The sequence below is a fragment of the Odocoileus virginianus genome, chromosome 29 (genome assembly GCF_023699985.2).
Source record: "Odocoileus virginianus isolate 20LAN1187 ecotype Illinois chromosome 29, Ovbor_1.2, whole genome shotgun sequence".
Classification (NCBI taxonomy): domain Eukaryota; kingdom Metazoa; phylum Chordata; class Mammalia; order Artiodactyla; family Cervidae; genus Odocoileus; species Odocoileus virginianus.
This window is the reverse complement of record NC_069702.1, coordinates 35,050,063-35,062,825: the sequence shown is the minus strand read 5'-3', so window position 1 is coordinate 35,062,825 and position 12,763 is coordinate 35,050,063. Positions and strand designations below refer to the sequence as shown.

Here is a 12,763-nt window from a genome sequence, read left to right as displayed (position 1 = left end):
ATATATATATTCTATGGGAAAACTCAACTCTGTATGCTTAAAGATGCTTAGTTTACCATTAATTTATCAACTCTACTGGAATTTAAAGAACAGTTGTAATATTCGCAATTTTTACCTTAAGCACTAGTTTTCAAAGTCTAGGTAATGAGTGACTCCAATACATACAGGTGGCAATGCTAATAGATTGCAATAAAAGTATTTGATTTAATTTCTTCTTGGATAAGTGCTAAGATCAGGAAATCCAGTCAGTGCTATAAAACTTAGTATATAGTTTTATCACAGATTAAAATTTCAGGGCACATTAACTTTGAAACACTGGAATATTTCTCAGCATGATTCACACATTTCTCCTGAGTTGATTCTTTCCTAAATTAAATATCTTCATTTTGTGTATTATATGTTAACACAACAATTTCATAAATATTAGAGCTTGTGGGAGCTTCTAATAGTAGGTTTGATTTAACAGTCCTTAAATTGTAAGTTATTGTAGATAATAAAATATGTGAATACTATCTACTTTGAGCCATTTGTGGCTCCTATGTAGCACATATTATGACGGAAGTTGTAGAGAATCATAAATAGTAAGGAAACACTGTCCAGATATATTTACAGAAGTTATATCCAAATATTATATCCAAAAGAAGCATGGTTTTCTTCACTATAGTAATAGAACAAATAAATATGAAAATATTTGTCATGTTGCTCATATACAAGTTGACAGTTTGCAACAATTTTACTTTTTTTTTCAAAAAGTTTAATATAACTAAAAATAAGTTTATATATTTTAAACAACTTACAGAGAGATAAGCAACTCACAGATATTACCAGAATACTGTAGTTGTGAAGAACAAGATGGCCTAGATTTTAAAATTGTACAACAGTCTGAAAATACTACTGAACTGTACAGTAAAAATAGTTAAGATAGCCAATCTTATGCAATTTTTTTTACCACAATTAAAAGAAATCACTTGGTAGAGTGTTCTGAGTGAGAAAGAACATTAGACTGATAAATGATAAAAATTCAAAAGGACTTACATCTGAATGCTTATGGGTGGCTTAAATTTAAAAATATTCACTTGCTCTTTATTTTATATAAATTTATTGACTGTTGCTCACACTAGCATTCATTTAAAAAATAGCATGTTGTTGAATGATTTAATAGTTCACTCTCTTCTTCAGGATTATCATTATGTAGATAAATATTAAATATGAAATTTCAAGCTAGTAGAAGAGACAAAATCTATTTTTACATAGAAAAATCATCTTTTAAAAAATATTTTCATTCAAAACATTTGTAATGAAAACATTTTTACTTTCTTCAGCACCCTTTGTACTCTCAGTTCACTGAGATTTCCATTTTATTTTTAATCAGCACAGCTAAACATTTAACAATGTACAGTGTGGGGAATGTTAAATTTTATTAAAACACAAAGGACCTTGGTTAATATATCAGAAGTGACATATTGTGCATTACATTGTACTCCATAGATTTTTCTGAAAATGCATGAGTGTGTGTGCATGCTTAGTCATATCTGACTCTTTGTGACTCCATGGACTGTATCCCACAAGGCTCCTCTGTCCATGGGATTTTCCAGGCAAGAATACTGAAGTGGGTTGCTTTTCTCTACTCCAGGGGATATTCCTGACGACCCAGGGGTGATGGAAGGTACATCTGCGGCCCTGGCGGGATCATTTACCACTGAGCCACCTGGGAAGCCCAAACAGGACTATACAAATTAAATCCCATTGTTTTCAGGTTGAAAAATGTGATTGATTCAGAATATACAGCATTTCAATCTTAAGATCCTTATTGTTTACTGCTAGGTGAAGTATCCCTTTGACTGTATCTGCAGTTTCACTCTCTGTGGTTTCAGTTACCCACAGTCAACTGTGGTCCAAAAGTACTGAACAGAAAATTCCAAAATTTAAAAATTCTTAGATTTTATGCTGTCCACCATTCTGAGCAGCATGATAAAATCTCAGGTCATTCTACTCTGTTTGGGCATTCTCTTAGCGTGCTTAATTTATAAATTAAATTTTGCCATAGGTATGTTCAGAAAAAATACAAGATATGTATAGGGTTCTATATCATGATATGTGATGTTCTATATCATGTGTATCTCTGATATATGAGATCTTAAACATTCAATGAGGGCCTTGGGATGTGTAACCTACAGATAAGGGGAGACAACTATATTGCTCCTCAGCATGTTGGCATTGTGGCAAATATGCCAGTGGTCAATGAGCAAAAGGGTCGAGGGAGACCAACTTTCTGGGATATATAGTTTATATATTATTCTCCTAACAACCTTCATCATGTTAAGCATTCTCAGCTTTAAATAGTGAAAGTGACATATCCACAGGGGAAAAAAGAAAACATCATAATACAGAATTTATTGCTATCAGCTAGTCAGGTGTCACATTATGAAAGTAAAAATCCTTTTAGTTTCCACAGTAAAAACAAGCAGTCTTTATTTTATGACTGTATAATATTTTATAGGATAAATATAAACTATCTTATTTCTGCATACATGTTATCTCTACAGTTTTATATGTATTATTAATTATTGGCACCTCTAATATCTTATAACTATCATTTAAGCAATTTGATAGTCATTTTACTAACTGATTTGAAACACAGAATCTGCTAAAATGTTTCTATCACTTACAAGCTTGAGCTTCAGATTTTTTATTTTGTCTATTTATAATGATGATAATAAAATAATTATAATTTTGTTATGTTTATATTTCCTTAATACTTATTTCAAGAATAAAGAAAATTCAGGATAAATAAATAATTAGAAAAAGTTTCACCTATAAAATATATCAATGCTTCTGAACCTGGGAATTTAGTTTCCTTTTTTTGTCCTCTTTGAAGTGTTCATTTCTACTTTAAGGTATAATAAGATATATCACATACACAGTAACACTGCTTGACAATATAAACTAATATTATACTCTTTCAGCATTCATGAAGTCTTTTAACTTATGATAATTTATATTACTGTGATCATAAATTGTAGTACTTTATTCTAATTCCTAATCTCTACTCTTTTATTATGAAACTGACATATATTATTCCATTCATAAAAAGGATAATATGCATGTATTTCAGAAGAAATATATTTGACATATTAATTATTAAAATATTTAAATATATGTATATAGTTGAAAATTATGACTGCCAACCTATGATTTTTTCATTGAGTTCATTTTTTAAAGCACTGTAAAATATACAGCAAAGCTGAGGAGAAGTTACAGAGATTTCTCATATATCTCCTCCCCCTGTATATGCATAACCACCTTCTTTAGCAACACCTCCCACCGGAGTGGTACATTTGTTGCATTTGATGAACCTGCATTGATACATCATTATTACCCAGTGCACACAGTTTACATTACAGTTTGCTTGGTGGTGTACATTCAAATATACATTTAAGATTTAAATATATCAATAAGTTTTTCATGGATTGGTAGCTCATTTCCTTTTAACATTGGATGCTATTTCATTGTCTGGATATACCACAGTTTATTTATCCATTCACCTATTGAAGGCTAACCATTACTGCTTCCAAAATTTGTCAGCTGTCAATAAATCTTTAAACATCCCTGTGCAAGGTTTTGCATAGAGATATGTTTTCAGTGCCTCTGGAGAATACTAAGAAGCATGATTTCTGGATCACATGGTAAAAATAAATTTACTTTTGTAAGAAATACCAGTCTTTTTTAAATGGCTTTACTGTCCTCATCAGCACAAATGATAGTTCCTATTGTTCCACATCCTCTCCAGCCTTTTGTATAATTAATGTTCTGGATTTAGGCTATTCTAATAGGTATATTGTGATATCTTATTTTTTTAAATTTGCATTTCCTTGATGAAAATGATGTGGAGCATCCTTTCACATGCTTGTTTGTCATTGATATATCTTCTTAGATGAAGTGTTGGTTAAAGTCTTGGTCCATTTTTTACTCAAGTCATTTTGTCTTTTGTTAAGTTTTAAGAGGATTTGAAAAAAACATTTTGGATAATCATCTTTCATCAGATGTGTCTTTGCATATCTTTTTTCTAGTCTATGCTTGCTATCTCATTCTCTTGATATTGTCTTTGCAAATCAGTTTTATATTTTAATAAACTAGTTTTTCAGTTATTCCTTTCATGGATTATGTTTTATATAGTTTAGTGTTTCATTGTCAAGTCTGTGATCCATTTTGAGTGAACTGTGTGATAAGTGTAAGTTGCAGGTCTAGATTTTTTTCTTCTTTTTTTCCCTAGCATGTGTACATCTAGTCATTTCAACACCACTTATGACTGTCTTGGCTCCATTGTATTGTTTTGGCTCTAACCAATATACTTTACTTTTGAAAATGAAAAACTAAAGGGTTTTAAATAAAATACCAAACATCATACTTATATTACTGTATAATAAAATGATAACATTTGCTAGTCATTTTATTAATTTTTCCATGACTCTAGTATTTTATTGTATAAAAATGCCTATAACAGATGATATTTAATCTCAGAAAATTGTAACTCAAAGTCTGATTTTAGAATTGATTTAATCTTTAAAAACAGGATATTTTTATATCTCTGACACATCTCATTACCACAATTTTGGTGATATCTGCATTTTTTTAATCTGTAGAGCTTTTATGAAATACTGTACAACATAATAGTATGCACATATACAATAACAATATAGTGTAAGAATAGCACAATAAAGTAAAATTTTAAAAATAAATATATTTTACACATAATAACTATGCAGTTCATTATTGCCAAAAAACTAGTGATGATTATTTTTAGGATTTTTTTATATTAGTTTTGATATTATATATTAATATATGTATACAATTTATAATTATATGTTTTTATAATTATATTTCAAATGACAATTTTATGGTTATAGTAATAGCTGATTTTAATTTAAATCATTATTTTTGCTTAGGTATAAGTCAGTGTAGGTGAAAAAATAAGGACAATTATAATAAATTATGATGAAATGTCAAAATACAATATCTGTTAATTTATGTAATCAATTTCTTAAATTAGTTTTTTTAAAGCAAGTTATTTAGGAAGCAGTGAGTTCAGCCTGATTTAGGTACAACACTTGGTTCCTTTTTATGTTATTATTTATATCAGATATATCAGGGACTTTGAGAAGAAACTAAATGATAAGAAAACATAGAGTCATAGATTTAAATCTCCAATAAAGAATAAATGTATTTTTTTTAATTGATATCTCCCAATAGTCAGAAAAGTATCAGAAAAAAACTGTCACATCCAAGTCTGAGCAAAGTGATAAAAATATTTAAGTTTGGTATATCCTTTTCCTCCCACATTTATCTTATCCACAAATACTAAATATAAGCACATCCCTAGCCTTTCTGTGGTTTCCACAGCAGGATCCCACTCTCCCCCACCTTTATTAAAACCTATCATATATCATTCTCAGAACCTTCTCCCCTAATCAGAAATTGCTATTCTATGCACAATGTTTTTTTTTTATAAGAGCAGCTATAACTTCTTAATAAGAGCCTAATCTATTATTTTTCCAAGAGTATTTGCATTTTAATAATGAGAAAAAAGAAAAAGCTCAACCTAAATGAGTGAATAACAAATGGTGACAAGGAAGACACAGAGGTAAAACCAGGGAGAAAAACTATTTCCATCACTCAAATATGAATTCAAATTTTAGTTTTCAAATTTAAGCTTTATTTGTTATTTAATACTTTATTTTATGCAAAATTGTTTTTTTCAAAATTTAATTTTCACTCAAAATGTAAATTTCACCACATAAAATATAAATAATAGGCTATATGAACTATCAAGTATGATACCTGGGTCAAGAAGATCCTCTGGAGGAGGGTATGGAACTCCACTCCAGTATTCTCCCCTGGAAAATCCCGTGGACAGAGGAGTCTATTGGGCAGTAGTCCATAGGATCACAAATTGTTGAACACGACTGAAGTGACTTAGCACACATGCATATGAACCATAGGCTGTTATGCTCTTAATGATATAGTGTGTGTGCTCTGTCTTGTCCAACTCTGATATGCTAGGAATCTTCAATTTTATGTGATTATTAGAGAGACCCACACTAAAACCATAATCATAGAACACTAGCCAATCTGATCACAGGACCACAGTCTTGTTTAACTCCATGAAACTAAGCCATGCCGCATGGGGCCACCCAAGATGGACAGGTCATGGTGGAGAGATCTGACAGAATGTGGTCCACTGGAGAAGGGAATGACAAACCACTTCAGTATTCTTGCTTTGAGAACCCCATGAAAAGTATGAGAAGGCAAAATGATAGGAAACTGAAAGAGGAACTCCCCAGGTTGGTAGGTGCCAAATATGCTACTGGAGATCAGTAGAGAAATAACTCCAGAAAGAATGAAGGGATGGGGCCAAAGCAAAAACAATACCCAGTGGTGGATGGGACTGGTGATAGAGGCAAGGTCCGATGGTGTAAAGAGCAATATTGCATAGGAACCTGGAATGTTAGGTCCATGAATCAAGGCAAATTGGAAGTGGTCAAACAGGAGATGGCAAGGAATGAATGTCGACATTCTAGGAATCAGCAAACTAAAATGGACTAGAATGGGTGAATTTAACTAGGATGACCATTATATCTACTACTGTGGGCAGGAATCCCTTAGAAGAAATGGAGTAGCCATCACGGTCAGCAAAAGAGTCCGAAATGCAGTACTTGGATACAATCTCAAAAACGACAGAATGATCTCTGTTCATTTCCAAGGCAAACCATTGAATATCACGGTAATCCATGGCTATGCCCCAACCAGTAACGCTGAAGAAGCTGAAGTTGACCGGTTCTATGAAGACCTACAAGATCTTTTAGAACTAAAACCCCAAAAAAAGATGTCCTTTTCATTATAGGGGACTGGAATGCAAAAGTAGGAAGTCAAGAAACACCTGGAGTAACAGGCAAATTTGGCCTTGGAGAATGGACTGAAGCAGGGCAAAGGCTAGTAGAGTTTTGCCAAGAGAATGCACTGGTCATAGCAAACACCCTCTTCCAACAACACAAGAGAAGACTCTACACATGGACAGCACCAGATGGTTAACACCAAAATCAGATTGATTATATTCTTTGCAGCCAAAGATGGAGAAGCTCTATACTGTCAGCAAAAACAAGACCAGGAGCTGACTGTGGCTCAGATCATGAACACTGTGTTGCCAAATTCAGACTTAAACTGAAGAAAGTAGGGAAAACAACTAGATCATTTAGGTGTGACCTAAATCAAATCCCTTATGACTATACAGTGGAAGTGAGAAACAGATTTAAGGGACTAGATCTGATAGACAGATAGCCTGATGAACTATGGATGGAGATTCATAACATTGTACAGGAGACATGGATCAAGACCATCCGCATGCAAAAGAAATGCAAAAAGGCAAAATGATTGTCTGAGGAGGCCTTACAAATAGCTGTGAAAAGAAGAGAAGCAAAAAGAAAAGGAGAAAAGGAAAGATATTCCCATTTGAATGCAGATTTCCAAAGAATAGCCAAGAGAGATAAGAAAGCCTTCCTCAGTGATCAATGCAAAGAAATAGAGGAAAACAACAGAATGGGAAAGACTAGAGATCTCTTCAAGAAAATTAGAGAAATCAAGGGAAAATTTCAGGCAAAGATGGGTTCGATAAAGGAAAGAAATGGTATGGACTTAACAGAAGCAACAGATATTAAGAAGAGGTGGCAAGAATACACAGAAAAAGTGTACAAAAAAATCCTCACTACCCAGATAACCACAATGGTGTGATCACTCACCTAGAGCCAGACATCCTGGAATGTGAAATCAAGTGGGCCTTAGAAAGCATCACTATGAACAAAGCTAGTGGAGGTGATGGAATTCCAGTTGAACTTTTTCGAATCCTGAAAGATGATGCTGTGAAAGTGCTGCACTCAATATGCCAGCAAATTTGGAAAACTCAGCAGTGGCCACAGGACTGGAAAAGGTCAGGTTTCATTCCAATCCCTAAGAAAGGCAATCCCAAAGAACGCTCAAACTACTGCACAATTGCACTCAACTCACATGCTAGTAAAGTAATGTTCAAAATTGTCCAAGCCAGGCTTCAGCAATACATGAATTGTGAACTGCCAGATGTTCAAGCTGGTTTTAGAAAAGGCAGAGGAACCAGAGATCAAATTGCCAATATCCGCTGGATCATTGAAAAAGCAAGAGTTCCAGAAAACATATATTTCTGCTTTATTGACTATGCCAAAGCCTTTGACTGTGTGGATCACAATAAACTGTAGAAAATTCTGAAAGAGATGGGCATACCAGACCACCTGACCTGCCTCTTGCGAAACCCTGTATGCAGGTCAGGAAGAAACAGTTAGAACTGGGCATGGAACAACAGACTGGTTTCAAATAGGAAAAGGAGTATGTCAAGGCTGTATATTGTCACCCTGCTTATTTAACATATGCAGAGTACATCATGAGAAACGCTGGACTGGAAGAAGCACAAGCTGGAATCAAGATGGCCAGAAGAAATATCAATAACCTCATATATGCAGATGACACCTCCCTTATGGCAGAGAGTGAAGAGGAACTAAAAAGGCTTTTGACGAAAGTGAAAGAGGAGAGTGAAAAAGTTGGCTTAAAGCTCAACATTCAGAAAACTAAGATCATGGCATCTGGTCCCATCACCTCATGGGAAATAGATGGGGAGACAGTGGAAACAATGCCAGGCTTTATTTTGGGGGGCTCCCAAATCACTGCAGATGGTGACTGCAGCCATGAAATTAAAGGACGTTTACTCCTTGGAAGGAAAGTTATGACCAACATAGATAGCATTTTGAAAAGCAGAGACATTACTTTGCCAACAAAAGTCTGTCTGGTCAAGGCTATGGTTTTTCCAGTGGTCATGTATGGATGTGAGAGTTGGACTATGAAGAAAGTTGAGTGCCGAAGAATTGATGCTTTTGAACTGTGGTGTTGGAGAAGACTCCTGAGAGTCCCTTGGACAGCAAGGAGATTCAACCAGTCCATCCTAAAGGAGATCAGTCCTGGGTGTTCATTGGAAGGACTGATGCTGAAGCTGAAACTCCAATATTTTGGCCACCTGATGCGAAGAGTTGACTTATTGGAAAAGACCCTGATGCTGGGAGGGATTCGGGGCAGGAGGAGAAGGGGACGACAGAGGATGAGATGGCTGGATGGCATCACCGATTCAATGGGCATGAGTTTGAGTAAACTCTGGGAGTTTGTGATGAACAGTTTTGCCTGGCATGCTGCGATTCATGGGGTCGCAAAGAGTTGGACATGACTGAGCGACTGAACTGAACTGAATAAACACATTAGTTGTTGTATTCTGTTTTAGAATCAATTTCCTAAAATTTATATCTTACTCTCCTATTTGTAAAAGTTAAATGTATCTTACCTACATCATTATTAAGAAGTACTAGGACTAGTGAACCTTTTATTTCATTTTGTTTGTACTTTCCCACTATAGTTTATTATAAGATATTGACTATTGTATATTATAGCTTGGCTTCCCTGGTGGCTCAGACTGTAAAACGTCTACCTGCAATGCGGGAGACCCAGGTCCGATCCCTGGGTTAGGAAGATCCCCTGGAGAAGGAAATGGTAACCCAGTCCAGTATTCTTGTCTGGAAAATCCCATGGATGGAGAAGCCTAGTAAGCTACAGTTCATGTAGTCACAAAGAGTCGGACACAACTGAGCAACTTCACTTCACTTATTGACTATTGTCCCTGTGCTATACAGCAGGTCCGTGTAGTTCATACACAGTTGCTTGCATCTGCAATCCCAAACTAATTTATGTCTTCCCCCACACAACTCTCCCCTTTTGTAATCATAAGTTTGTTTTCTATGCCTGTGAGTCCGTTTCTGCTTTTTATTATATTTTAGATTCAACATATATGATATAATATGATATTTGTCTTTCTCTATCCTACTCCACTCAGTGTGATAATCTCTATGTCCATCCATGTTGCTGCAAATGGCATTGTTTAATTCTTTCTTATGACAGAATAATATCCCATAAATGTATATTTTTATATACCACATGTTCTTTATCCATTCCTCTGTCAGTAGACACTTAGATTGCTTCATGTCTTAGCTATTGTAAATAGTGCTAGTATGAATATTGGGATGCATGTGTATTTTTGAACTAGAGTTTTCTCCAGATGTATGCCCTGGAGTGCAATTGTTGAAGCAAATGGTAACTCTAGTTTCAGTTCTTTAAGAAACCTCCATACTGTTTTCCATAGTGACTGCACCAATTTACATTCCTACCAGCTCTGTAGGATGGTTCCTTTTTCTATTGAGGAATATTTAAAACAGCTTTCATATTAGGTGCTAGAAAGACAGTGGCACAACCTGTCCCTCTCACAGTCAGCACAGTAGTGTGTGTTCTTAACTAAATTATTAATTCTATGTGTATACACACACACATATATATATTTGGATATAGGTATATATAGATCAGTTCATAGATCAACATAAATTAGTTCAGTCACTCAGTTGTGTCTGACTCTTTGTGGGTCGACCCCATGGACTGCAGCATGCCAGGCTTCCTGGTGCTTTATGAACTCCTGGAGCTTATTCACACTCATGTCCATCGAGTCGGTATACACACACACAGAGGTTCATGAGATAGCTTTTTACAAAGGTAAATGTTCAATTTGTGCCTGGATGAAATGGTGGGGTATGTCCAGTAGAAACTTCACAAAGGATTTTGTCATATATGTGAATCATGTGTATTTATCAGTGTATTAGGGACAGGAACAGAGTGAGTTAATCTATCATGGGCAAGAATGAGGGAAAACATGAATGAAGAATAAAAGCATGGAATTAATATATGGCATGCAGAACTAAATATGTACCTAGTACAGTAATTAATGTACTTCAGAAATTATGAAGAATCTTTTGTAATCAGATTGATTCATATCAGATTCAGGTAATGCATATGTGAAGTTAAATAGAACAATCTAAAGACCTGGATAGAGGACAGTTAGTAAAGAGCCCTGTTTCAGTCACAAAATTAGACTTTATTTTCATTCAGAATTACTTAACAATTAAGACAAACTATTTTAGTTGATCATCAGGTAGACTTGTAAAATTTTTTGCTCTTAGCAGTTTGTAAGTTGGTAAATATGAAGACAACAGGAAGAATTGCTAAGTTTAATTTTTCCCAAATTTTATTGTATTTCAAATAATTCTTATCATCCTTTAAGATGAGTAGAACATTTTGAATAAAAGACTTAGAGACTAATGACTTGATTATGGGAAGTTATTTGATTTATTTCATTTAATACCATTGTGTATATGTATAAAAATAAATATTTTCTACATGAAAAATTCTCAAGTGTAGTCTATTTGAATTCTTAATAATGCCATGATTAGAGCATGAATAGGAAATAATATAAATAATACATACCAGAAAATTGATAGCAGATACTGCGACTTGCCTGTATCCAAATGCTAGAAAGCAGAAAAAGATAAACAATACTCATTTTTTGGATTTACATACTGAAGACATAATTCAGGCAAGGTTTATTGGCTATCACTACCCTCTAAACTGAAAGCACTGGGTGATATGTAATTGAGCTTTTGGAATGATACTTTTGCAATCTGCAGAGGTGGTACTATTCTTGCTTTCTACATACACATTTCTTCTAGTGACCTAATGATATTTAGAATATAAATGGAGTCTATTCATAATTTTTATTATTAAACTTTTTTAAAGCAGATTTGCTCTATCTTGTTTGTCACTAATTTTTAATGAATTAATTTAGTTTTGTTTTTGGCTTCATTGAGTCCTCTTTCCTACGCACAGGCTTCTTTCTAGCTGTGGTGTGGGGGCTTCTTACAGGCTCTAGGCACAGTGGCCTCAGCAGTTGTGGCTTCAGGGCCCTAGAGAACAGGCTCAGTCACTCTGGTGCCCAGTCTCTGTTGCTCTGCACCACGTGGGATCGTCCCAGACCAGAGGCCGACCAGTGCCCCCTGCATTGCAAGGTGCATTCTTAACCACTGGACCTCTTGGGAAGCCACTTGTTTCTCACTGTAAAAGCACATTAGCATGACCTAATATGTACATGAAATTAATAATATCTCTTTTTAATGTTCAACAATAAAAAGATAAATGCTAATAATAATGTTTTCATGTCAATGTATGGGAAAAACCACTACAATATTTAAAGTAATTAGCCTCCAATTGAAATAAATAAATTAAATTTAAAAAATAATAATTTTTATTTTTGCATTGATGTTTTGCAACACACAGTATTTTAAGTGTTTTATATATTTTAACATAAAAACAAATACATGGAGCAAATACTATTTTTCTCACTGGTAAAATATATATACATATATATATTTTGTAAAATATATATACATATATATATTTTACATAATTTGTCAAATCTTGAAAAGTAATGGACAAAATGGAATTTGAAGCAGAGTTCTGAATTCACCTTGTTTATAGTGAAGAAGTTGGAATATAGAAAATAATGAAAATGGAGTTTTCTAATAAGCTCATTATCTATATTAATAGTTGCATTTCTTCTAGTTTTATGTATTGGGTTGGCCAAAAAAAAAAAAAAATTCATTCATGTTTTCCTGTAACTTCTTATGGAGAAATTGGAAACTACTTTTGGGCCAACCCAATAAATTGTGTTTACTTTTGTAAACACATCTACAAATACACATTAGTGTAATTACTCATTTTGAATCTTGGATTTTTTTAATATAAGAATATATTTAAAGACTTT

The 12,763-nt window shown here is 33.9% G+C and overlaps 1 protein-coding gene across 1 annotated transcript in view; it reads right to left on the bottom strand.

Moving 5' to 3' along the window:
- Positions 1-12,763, bottom strand: part of TECRL (trans-2,3-enoyl-CoA reductase like) — a 135,528-nt gene that overhangs the window by 15,485 nt on the left and 107,280 nt on the right. Inside the window, exon 8 of the mRNA XM_070458009.1 lies at positions 11,431-11,474. Within this exon, the coding sequence (XP_070314110.1) occupies positions 11,431-11,474 (44 nt within the window). The remainder of the gene's footprint in view (positions 1-11,430; positions 11,475-12,763) is intronic.